We start from the raw sequence: 15,910 nt of genomic DNA on the forward strand, positions 1-15,910 counted from the left end.
ATCTTGTATAATGATAATATAGTGCAGTATTAAAATTATTCAATAACACAATTTAAAAATTATGATAAATATTTATAATTACTGCTGCAGTTTTAAATTAATGATAGAACATTATTTTAATATTATCTAATGATATATACCAAACAAAACAAAAACAAGTAAAATGAAATAAAAAATTACCCTGTCTGATGTAAGAGATGACATAGTAAGAAAAGTATATCAACTTCTAATGGTGTAATTTGTGACATCATCTGTGCTGAATAGAGAAACTCCTCTGCAAATTAAAAAAAAAGAAGATATTCCTGAAGTTCATAAAAGAAGTTTTAATTACAGAAATAATAACAGTACATTCCATATAGCATACTACAAATTGTACAATCTTTTTTGCTAATATGGCAATACAATCATTTATTATGTTCAATTATAACATGTTATGTATTGTCTTAAAGAAAAGTATTTCTAATATCCATCACACAGAGGTGAATTTTGCAAAGAAAATAAGTGAAAGGCTCAATTGCATTAATGCATTAACATTAAGAGTACATTCTTGAGTTGATTACTCTGATCAGAGACAAACCCTCTACCCCCTTTTTCACTCTTTATTTCTTCTTCCTTGGACGGGTGCCATTGGAGTCAAATCTGATTTCATCAGTGGCACCATCCTAACATCTGGCACGTAGCAGGGCAGTTGGTTCTTTATTGCAACTAAGTGGAATAATAGTCATATATACCAAGTCTTCTATTCTAATTTCTTAATAGATTAATAAAAAAAAATCATTAAAGAAAAAACATTTTTTAGTATCCAATTACTGAATGTAATTTCACTCAAAAGCAATTAAAACTGTTATTCACTATTTTTAATAAATACTAATTATAAGTCTTTAAGTACGTATAGCGATAAAAAATGAGAACAAGTAAAAAGAAAAGGACTGCTATTGCATCAAATCACGCATTATGTGTAATAATTTTTTTCCTCCTTGTTCGAAGTAAAGGAAGTATTGTAATAACAAAACATTTCGGTTTTCAAATCTAAATGGAAATATCCATTTTGACTAGTTTTGGTGTGGCATCTGTACATATGTATCTCGCATAACTCAAAAACAATTAGCTGTAGAATACTGAAATTTTGTAGTTAGGACTGTTGTGACACCTAGTTGTGCACCTCCCCTTATGACTGCAATCGACTGGGCCATAGAAGCGTATACAGTCAGACCTCAAAATAAAGAGGAATTTCAATTTTGAAACATTTGAATTTTGGACTTTTTCTTAACTGCAATAATAAGCCCTTATTGAGAGGTTTTGAACTATATATCATACATGATACTTATTTTCATTGGTTCCAGAGTTATAGCCAAGTAACATTTTAATTAATGATGAAATATTTGGATCTTACAAGGGGAAGGCACATTGGTTTGAATCTGACTTCATATACATATATTTTTTAACTTTTTTTTTAAATTTAAATATATTGATTTATTAATTATTAACCTCTGGTTGTAAAAACTTTTTTAAACATTCAGTATGTATATAATGAGAGAATTTATTAGTGATGAAATAAAATTTTATGTACTCATTCATTTTAATTCAAAAATTTTTACAATCGGAGGTTAATAAATCATTATATTTAAAAAAAAAAAAAAAAAAAGTTAAAAAAGATATATGTATATAAAGACTCGAACTGATGTGTGCATCGTTACAAATCTGACATGTTCTCACTTACACCACATAACTACTTGAGCAACGTGAAACAAAATTAATACAAAATGCTAAGGAAATTTTTACCGCCATTTTTCTTAACTATAATTGAATATTGCATGTAAGTATTTTGTGATGAAGACACATAAATGGTGTACTACTCATATACGCAAGATGGTTCAAATCAATGTCCTGAATGTCCGTCCCTTTGTTAGCTACAGTAATATGGATCTTAGATGCCTTATACTGGCTTAATTTTTTAAAGAAAAAGATCATTATAGTTATTTTCTTTCAGAATTAGAAATAATTTACTTACAAAGAACAATTTTTTTTAAAATATTAAGCATGATCTTAGTATATTAAAATAATTTTATTTCCAAAGCCTATCTTGTTTTACCTTTTACACATTCTCAAAAACGATTAGTTGTAGTATATTAAATTTTTTATTTAGTACTCTTCTGACATCTAGTTGTGCACCTTCTTTTTGACTGCAACTGACATTTAGAATAATTAAATGTTATGTTGGTAATAACCATGTATATTAAATTGGAGGATCGTATCTCACTTTCAAATGAAATAAGTTTAAATGAAGTGCAGTAAAAAATCTGCATATGTAAATTAACAGGCGTACAAGGAAGTCATGTGGTGTCCACATCAGATTTTTTATTTTGTATATTATCTTTCAATTGTATTACTTATCAGTAACATTTCAGAAAATAATTCTTTACGTTATAGTGATATGAAACATGTCATTGCTGTATTTTATTTGTAATTATTAGGTGTAGTAATTTTTCTAAAAGAATACAACAGCTGATGTTACTTTACAGTCTAAATCTGTGTTTTCAAGAGTTTTAATAGTCACAGCTCCCATCTTTTGGCAGCTAGTCTTTATCTAAACAAGTATACACATCTTTATATATATATTTCTTGTGTGCATGAGTATGAAAGTAAACTCCTCCTAAACGGCTGGACTGATTTTGATGAAATTTTGTGTGTGTGTTCAAGGGGATTCGAGAATGATTTAGATTCACAATTTGGTCCACTGGAAAATGTATTTTTAATTAATTTTTTATTTATAAGTACTTGTTGATTTTGGAATGTTTTACATTGGATCCGGCAGACTGCACTACCATCGCAGTATCGAATATTCAATAATATTCTATTTTAGTTTGTCCCGACAGTTGGTGCTGCGATCAAATTGAGAAAAATATTTTGTAATTTTGTGTTATTATTGTGTTACAAAAAATCGCGAGAAAACAGTTTTTTAATAAATAAGAGGCTAATAAATCAGATGGAAATGTAAACAAAGGAAAACCAATCAGATCAATGCAAGATGGCCGCTGTCAAACACAACGACCAATCACAAAGAGCCCGTTTGGCCGTTGCCAATGTAAACAAAATCACAACTGATTAAGTAGCAAGTAGGCAACACTGCAATTGCGTTTAGAATTGTGCGTGTATTGAGAAATATTATATTATTATTTATTGAAATAACGTTTTAAAGTGTAATTAAAAAATATACATTGTGCAAATTTGTAAGGTACAGTATTGAAGTGAAAATGTTTTTTTTAATTTAATTATGTGTTGTTGATCTTGGGATGGTTAAGGTTCGTTCAAAATTGGGTCTGGTAGGCAGAGCTGCGATCGCGTTTAGAAGTTTTTTTTCAATTTTTGGTTTATCAGTCAAACCCGGTAGTTGGTGCTGTGATCGGATTCTAGAAATTTTTTTTATTTTGTTGCTTTTTCGCATATCAGTTACTTGCGTCGTAGCATAGTGTTGTTCTTACATTAAAATTCGTATTTAGAGAATAGTTTGAATTAAATCCGATAGGTAGTGCTGTTCTGACAATTGGATTTATTTACATTCTGAATTTTATAAAGTTACAGGTGAAATTTTATACGGTTCCATAATGTTTTGTAAGTTTCTTAATGTTCAGTATTAATTGTAATGATTTTGCACCCACAACACTTTTCATTAAAAAATTATTTTCTACCGAATACTGTGATTAGAGAGTGGTGTGAATTAAATCCGATAGGTAGTGCTGTTGTTTTGCCATTTGGATTTATTTACATTCTGACTTTTATAAAGTGAAAGGTTAAATTTTGATAAATTGCTAATGTTCAGTTTTTTAAGGTTTTATGAAACTTTCAATTGTTGTCATTTAATCTGTATGTATACTCAGATCTAGCAATAGCGAAGTATTGCCGAGTCTGCTAGAATTGCGCGCTTATTGAGAATATTATATCATATTATTATTTATTGAAATAACGTTTTAAAGTTTAATTAAAAATTGTACATTGTGCAAATTTGTAAGGTGCAGTATTGAAGTGAGATTTTACATGATTTTTCATGAATTTTAATGATGTATACGCGTGCATTCAATAACAATCAACTTAACCTACAAATTTAAATTGTCAGTTCTCATTTGATTCTATGCAACTTATGAAGTATTGAACAGCTCTTTGAAAATAAAAATATAAGTTACTTATAATATAGTTTAAAGTATATTTAAAAAAATTTAATTTATGATGTTTTAGCTGATTAATTTTATAAAAAGTTTTCTAAAATTATTTTTAATTTACAATTATCTAAAATTTGGTAAAATAGCTGTTAAAATAAAGAATGAGAAAAATGATAAAAATTTCTACTAAAATTTTAAACTACGCTGCTTTTTTACAGTGTTTTAATTTTTTTATTAATTGATTAATTAAGCTGTTACATGGTTATGAAACATCAAAATTATTAAATAAAAAAAAATAATATGTAGGAGGTACTTTTTTAGAATGATGTAAGTGAAAATTAGTAGTAATGTGGATGAAAATTTATTAATTACATTAATTATTAATTGTACAATGTTTCAATTTTTTAATTCAATTTTCGTCGGACATCTCAATATTTAGTGAAAATAAATATTAACCATACTACACATAATTAATCAATAAACCCATTACAATAATACAACAATCACAAACTGATAATATCATACTAATAGTCATTTTAATGAAATTTAGAACACGTTTCTGCTAATTTTAACTTAATTAAGTTACTTATATTTATGTGTGTGCATTTATTACAGAATAATGCCGCGTCAGGACAACGTCTGTCGGGTCCACTAGTTCATCTATATATTTTTGGATGTAGAAATAAAAATAAAACATTTAAGGAATAAATAAATATTTAATACTTCTCAAATGTCGTTTACTAATTGTCCTGATAAAAGTAATTGAGATTTTTTTAAAGAATGTGTGCATGTACTAGAAAATCTTAAATGGAAAACATAGAAAGGTTTAAAATAATCTCTATGTACACTGCTCGGTTATATGACTAATAAAGGTGGTATTGTCTAGTTACTGCATTCCCATGTCATTAAAATTAACATAATTCTTCTATTAAAAGATAAAAACATAGTCAAAATACAAATAAAAAATAAAAATACTGATCCCAGAAATAACGTTTAAATGGGTATAAAAAAAATTATATTACATAGGCTATATGTGTACCTCTAATAAAACAATGGTAACTCAGTGGCCACGACAATGGAAGGGCCGTATGTAAAAAAAAAAAAAAAAATTAATATAAGAAAATACTTAAATACCTTTAGTAATTTCTTGATTTCTATGACCATTAGTAGCATTTAAATAGATTCTTTTTACTAATTCCATATTATTTAATAGTGAATTAAATGCCATAAAATAAGGAAAACTAACTTTATGGCCACCATGCAGTCCACCAGCTGCCTGAAAATGTGTAGCTTAAATTAGACATGGAGAATAAAATACACAGTATAATATTATGGTAACATATAATAATAGAGCAACATGGATCCTTTCTGACTTGAAAAATTACACATAGAATCTTACAATAAGATTATAACCAAAAACTTTATATGAAACACAATTTTTTGCAATCACTTAAAATTTAATCCTTTCCTAAGAAACAAGAGTAAAAGTAGTAAAACATTATAAAAATTATATTTAAAAATATATATATTTTACCTTATAAAAATTATCCACTTACTTAAGCAGTTTGATTCTGATTTAAAGACAGCATGGAATTAAAAACACAATTGAATCAATTCAAAATCTCAGGCACCAAATAATTTAATTATCCACAGGATATAAAAGAAGGTTGTTCAATATAATTTAAGTTTATATAATAGTAGCGATTGAAAAAAAATAAATAAATTATGTAAATAACAAGAAATACTTTTTTACGACCTGCTCACCTTTACATTTGAAATACATCAACTTTTATAGAAAATATTCCATCAATAATGAAAAAGTATAATTTAAAAAATGTGAACAAATTATTTCAATAAATTTTCTACTAACACACTTCTCTGTCATTAAAATTTATAATTCTTTGAATAAAATTAAAAACATAAAGTATAAAACAAAATAACAATAAAAGATTTGGGATGAAATGAGAATCCCAGTAAAACTTGAATGTTGTAAAATTTTGAAAATATGAGCATGTATAAATCTTTAAAAAAATAATCACACTAGTCGATCTCCCTGGAATTCATCTGAATAATTTACATCATATTACCAGAAGGAAGCTTGGGTAAAAAAAAAGCTTAGAACAATAAATTTCTGTCCCAAAACAGTTTGTTATGCTAAAATGCATATGAAACAAGTAAATTACAAAAAAAAATGTTTCATCTTGATGAAGCTAAAACTTCTGTTAAAATTTTAAATAGCTTTTATACAAAATCTATGGTAAATTATATATGAGGGATATCTCTAAAGTAAAGGCCGCTGTGAAATTTCTCTCCTTAAGGATGACGAACCTGTGTTGTTCATGGCCATGCTAGTAATGTACAAACTGCATTGTTATCTGTAAGTTGTTGCGTTGTAGTATCTTTGATTACGTGTAAGTTATTACGTTATAAAATGAACAGGAAAATCGATGCTGCTGCCAAGTGTGAAATACTTGGACTCACACATTTTTTAAACCATCAAAACATTAAGCTGGCTAAAATTCATAGGCAGTTGGTTGCTGTGTATGGTGATAATGTAATGAATGAAACTAATGTCCAAAAATGGTGAGAAAGGTTTAGAAATAAAAGAATTAATGTCCATGATGAAGAAAATTCAGGGAGGCCATCAATAATCACCAAGGTCTTGTTGAAATGCATCGATGATAAAATAAAAAAAGATTGTTGCTAACGATTTCCGACCAGGTAATTCTTTTTCCTGATGTTTCAAGAGCTGTAATTGTTCATTGTTCATGACTATTTAGGCTTCAGAAAGGTTTGTGCATGTCAGGTGCCACACATCTTAAATGGAATGTCACAAAAAATCTGAATGGGATCTGCTTTGGAATTTCTGATGCGCTGCACAGAAAAATGTGATGAGTTCCTTAATTCAATTGTTACTAGTGATGAAACATCGATTTCGTATTACAAGCCAGAGAGAAAACAGCAGTCAAGTGAATGGCATCATCGTCAATCACCAACCAGACCAACAAAGGTCAAGCCATTTGGACATAAAACTGATGGCCACAGTCTTTTGGGAACAGTTTGGCATACTGCTGACTGATTTCCCGTCACGTGGAATGACTATAAATGCAGTAGCCTACTGCGTAAGTTATGGCACGCCATTCAAAATTGGTGATGTAGGCGACTGACCAACGACATCGTCCTGCTGCATGATAATGCACATCCACAAGTTGTGGGTCTGACATGTGATTTACTGAGAACAATGGATGGGAAATTTACGATCACCCACCATATAGTCCAGACTTAGCTCCATCTGATTACCATTTGTTTGGAAAATTGAAATAATTTTTGAATGGTAAACAATTCACGGGTGACAATGAAGTTGAAAATGCTGTTAATCAGTGGCTAAATGGACTGGCGGCAGAATACAATGAGGGTATATTAAAGTTGGTGTATCACTATGACAAATGTCTTAATTTGATTATATAGAGAAGTAGTATAATATATATAGTTTAAGAGAAATAAAAAATATTTATAAAGTTTTCAGAATAAATTTTTTTTACAATGAAACAGTCTTTACTTTAGAGATAAACTCTCATAGTATTTAATTTTTACAACTTAACCAGGAGGAACGTAAGCGTATTATTATAGTTCTGTGTTTGTAAACTGTAACTCCAATAATAGGAGTACTGATTTTCATAAAAAGGTATAAACAATTCATTTCGATTGTGAATGATAGTGGTGTCCAAAAATGTTTAAATTCTAGAATACTAGACAAAAGATATAATTTTTTCCAAAACAAAAAATGAAAACATGTTTAAAAATCATCAAGAAGGGTATATATTAGTAAATAAAACAAAAAACTTATGAATTAAAAATTGGTCACTTAAGTGTGTTACATATTTTACACTTGCAATTGGTGGTTTCAAACTCACAACTGTATATCAACTGAATATTTAACATAACTGAATATTCAACTGAATATTTTGGTTATTACAATATTGCAAAGATATATATATATTCCATTTCAATATAACACCTACACTGAATGGTAAAATCAACAAAAGCATATTTAAAAATCAGAAAAATAATGCCTGAGATTAAATGAATACCTCCACAATAGTAGATAGTGAGATTTTCAGATAAAAGGTCCTTCCTTCAAAGATTCCTTGGAATATTGAAGGATATCTTATTAAGGGGAGCTCTATTATTTATTCTGTTTCATAGAGAACATATTTTATCCTATTTGAAATAGCTGAGTTCCAATTATTCAAAGTCAACCAAAGATATAATTCATATTTAGTAGAGTTCCAATGGGAGCATGTCACAGGACACCTTTTTACAGAGGTCCTTATTGAAAATTTTAACCATCACAACTAACAATCTAAGCAATAATAGACAAAAATTTAATTACACATACCACTCATAGAACCTATCATAAGATATACTTCAAAGAAACAGCTGAGTAGCTCTGCATTAATGCATAACAACCAAAAGAATTCTTGAGAATTAGTGTTTAATACATATGTAATGCATATGTATAAAAAGGAGAAAAATATACTAATTTGTGTATATTTACGATATATAAATAATAGTCACTAGCAGTATGTTTTAAACAGTTACTATTCAAAGACGATAAAATAAATATTGAGTTACATTACATTAAAATGAAGGTAAATTCTTTAATTAACTTACTATTCAAGAGACTGCACACACAATTGTAATAGTTACCTCTTGAAAACAGCAGCAGCAGAGATAATGTTGAGTCGATGTGAAAAGATAGTTCGTTAGTTAAAACTACCCACTGTGTCAGTGTAATGACAACATTGAGGAGAATTTTAGAAGGCCCTACCATTATACACTACTGTGAAATGTATGAAAAATTTTGGGTTGGAAGCCACTTGTGTACTCCTTGGCTGGAAGAACATCCACGATTATGTGAAAACACTGAGAATCAAGTTATATAAATCTATATGTATACCCCCTCCAAACTCACTATGACTGTAAAGTTACAACACACCACCCTCCAAACGGTCTGAAAAACACTTTTTAAGAGGCAGAAGATCAAAGCTTACAAGCTTCAGAAAGATGCAGGCTCTAATTATTAACAATAAGAAGTACATGCTCATCACTGCATCAAAATGCTGGAGAAGTTTGAAATCAAGTATTACACAGAATCACTCACCTTTACCAATAAAGCAACTTTTTTATGTGTAAAGGACCAAAAGTGTGGATAAGGAGGGCTAAATTACTGTGTAGTTATTGAACATGTCAGAGACTCACTAAAGGAAAATATATTTTGTACTTTCAAAAGTCAAGGAAAGCAGGTAATTTTTTGTGGAGTCGGTTGTCATAGAGATAACATACTTGAACATGATGAAAAACTAGCTTATACCAAGGTTTAATGAAGGCAGGAATAATTACATCTACCAAAAAGATGAATATCAGCTACATTGCCAAAATAAGTGTGATAGTAGCTCAATGAAAACCATCCACAATGTTGGATAAGACACACAGGTTGTCAGGTTGCGATGTTCAGGTGTTGATGCATTGGTTCCTGATGCATGTTGATGCATCAGGTTCTGATGGTGTTGATGCATTGATTATCAGATTTGTGGCTCCACTTCTTGGTAATATCAAAAACTTTGAAACCATACCACCATAGCTGTCACATTGGTCAATCACGATAATATCAAGTTTGTACAAGGCAAAATGTAATATTATCTACATATCTGCCAATTCCGCAAAGGTGGACACATCAAACACAGTGTCCATTCCATGGTATTACCTCAGAGTTTACTTTAATTTTAAACTAATATAATTTAGATTCTACTTTATAATTTGTAAATGGTTATAATTAAAGTGTTTCATAGATTTATGAATAACCAGGCATACATTGTAAATCCTAGCATCCAAATCAGTTTTATTTTTTTAGCTGAATATAAGTCTGTACTTGATACTGCCTGTCTTCGTACATGAAAGATATACTGACATATTGAAAACAAACAGTAATAAATAACACATAATAAAACAAATATAAAAAGAACTTACAGCAACAAGATTATCCTTAACCTCTTTGGTTAATAAATGACTTTTAATATTAACCATGATATCTTGAAAATCAAGGGCAGATATAAAACCTGTACCATCTTTATCACATTTACGGAAAGCTTCAGTTCCACATTCCTCGTGAAAATCCTGAAAATAAAAAAGAAGATCATTAACGAAAAATAGCTGGTTCTCAAGAGAATGATAATCGAATAGTACAAACTTTTAGTTTAACTTTTTTTTTTGTTTTGGTAATTCATGATGTAAGCTTGCAGCTTATAGTGAACCTAGGACCTTTTGATGAAAGAGTAAGAAGCTAACAATACATCACTGAGGTTAGCAGAGTGGTACTCCCTTCATAAAAGGCAGTTTCTACAATATGCTACTACGATTCTAAGTTACTGACTGAATAAAAAAATACTTTTTTTTTTTGGAATTGATGCAAATGTGCTTAATGCAGAGCTCAAAAATTTTAATATCTAAAATATTATATTCAATTTGTACTATGAAAAAGAAATAACCAATTGTGTTTAGTCAAGAACCAACCTCATTAACTTTAGAGATCATAATTATGAACAGACTACTGACACAAAACAAAAATGAATGAACTTTTTATGAATCATCATGCTTTTCACTAAACTGACACTTGATTTTTTTTTTGGGCGTAAAACACTTTCGTGTTATTATCGCCCAAGTCAAAATAATAAGAGGCTCCTTCTCGAATATTAAAATATTAATAAAATAAGGTTAAAACTACGATAATAGAAATAAAATTGAAATAGTAATAAACGCAACAATTAGGATAATAAATGTAATGCAAATAACAAAATAATATCAAAATTTATGACAGGTTAAATCTAATTAAATATATTAATTCTTCTTAGAAGTAACAATATCTGGTCTAGTACATTCTTGTCATTTCCTAGGATGCGCCGTACGTCCCTCGGCAATTAAATTTGTGAAGTAAGGCTGCATAACATTCGCAGTTCATAAGGATGTGGTGCACAGTCAAGTGGCAGTCGCATCGGATGCACAGCAGTGCACTCTCCATTGACATCAGGTATCCATGAGTAGTTCTGGTATGTCTAATCACAACTGGCACAGGACCAATTCCTCTCAGCGAATTTTTCTGCATGAAGAGTCTCTTGGTAATACCATATCTTTGATGTGTCAGACTTTATTGTTCATTGTAGCAGTCAAGTCGTTACCTTGCTACTTTCTTCGAAGTGTATGTTTAATGGAATTAATGAAATCAGTAGTTGTAACTAAAGTGGTGAAAGATGATTGGCTACATTCATCTTTAGCAGCAGAATCCGCACGTTCATTACCCAGGATTCCCACGTGGCTAGGGATCCAGCAGAAATTCACTTGTGTGTTGTGACAATCTAATTCAGCAATTGTATTATGTATTTTGGTAATGATAGGATGTCTGGAAAACAAATCCTCTAAAGCTTGGAGAGCAGTATACGAATTACTACAGATAGGGATGTGCCAATATTTTGATTAAATAATATTTAAGGCCATGATTGTGTACATTTCAGCATTGTAGTCACTTGTAATACCAGGTAACCAAAACACATAAGTTTTGTCATTTACAACAGAAGTGCATCCAACAGTATCATTCTGCTTCGTTCTATCTGTGTATTCTACTGTGTCTGGGTTTGTCTCTGATAGATTTAATTTATGGAAAGAATCTAATACCATTCTAATTTCTTGCGTTTTTATTATTTTATCATTTATTGCTATTGCCAGATGCCCACACAAATATAAAAATGTAATTTTGCAAAATATCATCTCAATTTATTTACTTGTGAAAGTTGTATAATAAAGGAAATACAGATACATTTGAGATTTAAAAATTGAATAAATATGACAAAAACAGCTTCAAAACAAGTTCCAATGGCAGTATGTCACAATCACCTTTTCACAGAGGGTCTTATAGAAATTTGTGCGATTCAAAACTTTCACCATCACTTAACTAACAATGAAAGCAATAATAGACAAAAAATTGAATTACTTATACTATTCGTAGAACTGATCACAAAAAATACACTTAAAAAAAAAAAAACAAACTGAGTAGCTCTGCATTAATGCATAAGGACCAAAAGAATTCTTGGAAATTAGGTTTAATACATATGTAACAGATAATACAACACAAATATATATGTCTAATACATATGTAATACTGACCGGATAACAGAAAGAAAGAGGTACATTAAGTTGTTGTATTATGCTATCTGTGCCACTGTTTCACTGCTTCATAAGGCATAATTCATGTAAATCAACCGAGTTACAAATGACACCATCATCCCAACCTCATAGGGGAAGACACCTGTTTCGTGATGCTTCCAGTCAACTCCCCTCTTCTTAGCGCTGATGGGCTTTAACAGGATTTATTTTTCACTCTCAAACTTTTTACATCTCACAGTAATAAGCCAGGCTTCATTGGGATGCCATCGATGTAAATGCCTCGATAGACATTTACATCGGTGATTTTCAAATTCAGCTTCTGCCTTCGCTGTAGGCCTAATCCGGACATCTTGAATGTCCTACTTCATTGTCCTCTGAACTAGTTAACCAAGTTCACAGAAGCACAAACCTACAAATGACACAATCTCAATTCCTCCCCCGAGGGGAGAAGACCCCGCCTTGTAGTGTGTCAGGTCGCTACACCACCCCCTCCGTTCCTTGCCAACAATGGCTTTAACAGAGGACATCTTCTTGCCCTCAAACTGATCACATTCCACAGTGTTCAGCCCGGCCATGTGAGATGCCACCGATGCAGATGCCCCAAGGGACTACAAATGACACCAGTCAAAGTTGCTTCCTTTAAGAGTAATGATGTTTACTCAAACAATCAGTCTCTTTAACGAGCAGAAGCAAAATTTTATTTGAAGAGCTGAATAACAACTAGACTTCAGTGAGCTACATAGCTAATATACAATTACATATTAAACACAGTGAAAAACACCATAGGAAACATTTAAGTTATTTCCTCTAGCAGGCATGGCATAGGATGCTTGTTTAACTTGTTACAACATTTCTTTATCTATGGGAGCAGTGACTAATGACTCATCAGGTTGTCTACAAATATGACAGTTATGGCATTTCTACATGTACACACCAAGCATATAAAAGGAAAAATTAGAGATCGATAATTAATAAAGCACACCTGCTCAGTATATTTTATCACCATTTAATAATTAATAAATCTTGTTACATCCAAAATAAACAATCTCCAATGTGAAATTAAATAAATCTATTCAGGTTTAATAAGTAATTGACAAACATGGATTGCTATAACAATCTCTGTTTGTCAGCTACATAAGGGATTCTTTGTTAGTTTCATTGGTTGGTTAAATCAAAAGCCTATGTTAAATAACATTACACAGAATGACGTATGATGGTTTTTTGTATACTAAATCATAACCACCATTTTCCGTAATCTTTTAATTACATTTTTTATCGGAAAAGACTGGTAAACTATTACACTAACAAGATGTCTAGAAAAATGACTGTTTCATAAAACAAATTTAAAATCTATCTTTAACTTTGACTAACATTTTATGTTTTCCATCTAAGGATTTTTTGACTTAAACACATATGCCACTTAAAAAACTTAATTCGATACAGAACCGCTATATTTAATTTCAGTATAAGTAAAAAGTATCAAAACAACTTTATTTACACATATAATTCATAACTGTTTAATATTCTTAAAGATAAAAAAATCATATATTATTGATAATTTTAACAAACAAGAAGCAATTTACACTATGAAAGAGCTTCAACAATACAAAACACAAAATTATACTTAGTTTATTAGATAAATGTGTAATTTATAAAAAAGAATAAAATTTTTTAATATTTAAAACAAAGCAGTTAGGTATCAAAAGTATAAAAAGCAATGTAACTGGTTACACACTAGTATCATTTTTTTGTTATTAGAATTCTGACACATCAAACACAGAAAGTAAAAGATTCAGTTTCAATGCAGATGTAAGGTGATAAAACAAATTCATGAACTTGAACCAATGGGTTCCAAGAGGCCTGAACCTTACTTCCTCCTCCTTCTGTATTGTATTTTTTTTTTAATAAAATAAATCGGTGGGGGTCTGAGAGAATTACAAAATTTTAACCCTAGTATGCTTTTAATCCTATAAAATCAGATATGATCGTTTCATCAATATAAAATGAAAACTGTTTTCTCACAATCAGATTTTATATTTTATTTATATTGTATTAATTAATTATTACTATTAATCATATAACAATGAAGAGGTAACAAAAGAAGTAAACCTAGGAGGGGGCATACAAGAAGGTTTACGTAATTATTTCAAAATATAGCTTTTTGATGTTTGGGAAGGAGTATTGTTGTAATTCACAACAATGTCTATCAGTGAAAGAAGTAAAAGCTTTAAAAAAAAAAAATTGAATACAGTATTGGTTTACAATTCTTTCAGAAAACATATAACATGATTTCCAAGGAAACATGCTAATGACCAGAAAAACTTTACAAACAGTAAATCTTTAATATTTGAAATGCCTTATATTTTAGCTACTATTATATTCCACAAATTGAGAATATGAAATTTTCAAAATAAATTATGTAAATCACATAAATACATCTAAATCATTAATTACATTTTCAAGACAAAATATGTTTTAATACATTCACAAATGTTAAAACCAATTTCTATAGTAACAACATAAAACACATAATTATAATGTACAGGTTTCAAAATCAAGTGTAATGAAACCCAGTTACAGTAAAACATATTACATTAGTATATTTTGGATTCCATTTAAAATAAAAATATTTGACACTGTGCTTCAGGAATTCTTTGACTTCTTCACTTCAGGTAAAATAGAGTGCTTTTTAATAAATTAAATTAACAACATAATAAAATGATTTAATGGAAGGCACTGAAATTTATTTTATCTGCTAAACTGAAATCCTGAACACTAAAATTTCCAGCATTAATTATATTTATTCAACAAATAGCAGGCACATTAAAAAAACTTTGTCACAAAGTCCTGTAATTCAACTAGTAACTCATACAGTTAATGCCAGTGTAATGACGAAATGTGAGCATCCATTTCTAAAGTGTCCCTGGTCCATTCAGACAAATTGTTGGGGAAGTGAAAAAACTTTTATAAAGTTATTTTTTTTAAATAGATGGATAATTTTTGCTTTTAATAATGTATTTGATTACAATGTTCCTTCTATTTATTAATTTGTAAAAAATTAAAACTTTAAAAAAAAAGGAATTTATTTTGGACAAGGGTCATTTTGTAAAAGATCATACGACAAAGGTCTTTTTGGAAAAAACTTATTGAGACAGAGGCATTTGTGAAATGAAGCATGTTTAAAGTGTACAGATTAAATAAGATTTAGGGATTTTATAATATCTGTGTAACGTAATAGTTTTTTTATAATATTAAGAACAAAATATGCTTAAATTAATTTGAACTTTAGTTACAATTCATTAAGATTTACACAAAATTAAAAAAAAATTTAATAGTCCAAAATCTTTTTTTTAAATAATAACCAATAGTTCGTTAATACAAAATATTTAGAAAACATTAAATGCAAAACCATGCTTCAAAAATTAAAAAAGAATAAATACATTTTTTTAATATTCAATAGTCCACTAAAAAAAAACTCTCAGTAGGCATGTATGAATGTTCCGTTACAAAGAACAGTTGTCCTTCTTTAAGGCTTT

At 29.5% G+C, this 15,910-nt stretch overlaps 1 protein-coding gene across 2 annotated transcripts in view; it reads right to left on the bottom strand.

Annotated features, from left to right (window-relative positions):
* aralar1 (calcium-binding mitochondrial carrier protein aralar1) overlaps nucleotides 1-15,910 on the bottom strand; it is a 162,121-nt gene that overhangs the window by 45,136 nt on the left and 101,075 nt on the right. For both annotated transcript variants that reach the window (XM_075376035.1, XM_075376037.1), the window contains 3 exons: nucleotides 10,188-10,334; nucleotides 5,292-5,433; nucleotides 181-274 (listed from right to left, as the gene is read on the bottom strand). In XM_075376035.1, coding sequence (XP_075232150.1) covers nucleotides 181-274; nucleotides 5,292-5,433; nucleotides 10,188-10,334 — 383 coding nt within the window. The remainder of the gene's footprint in view (nucleotides 1-180; nucleotides 275-5,291; nucleotides 5,434-10,187; nucleotides 10,335-15,910) is intronic.

The sequence above is a fragment of the Lycorma delicatula genome, chromosome 9, assembly GCF_047948215.1.
Source record: "Lycorma delicatula isolate Av1 chromosome 9, ASM4794821v1, whole genome shotgun sequence".
Lineage (NCBI taxonomy): Eukaryota > Metazoa > Arthropoda > Insecta > Hemiptera > Fulgoridae > Lycorma > Lycorma delicatula.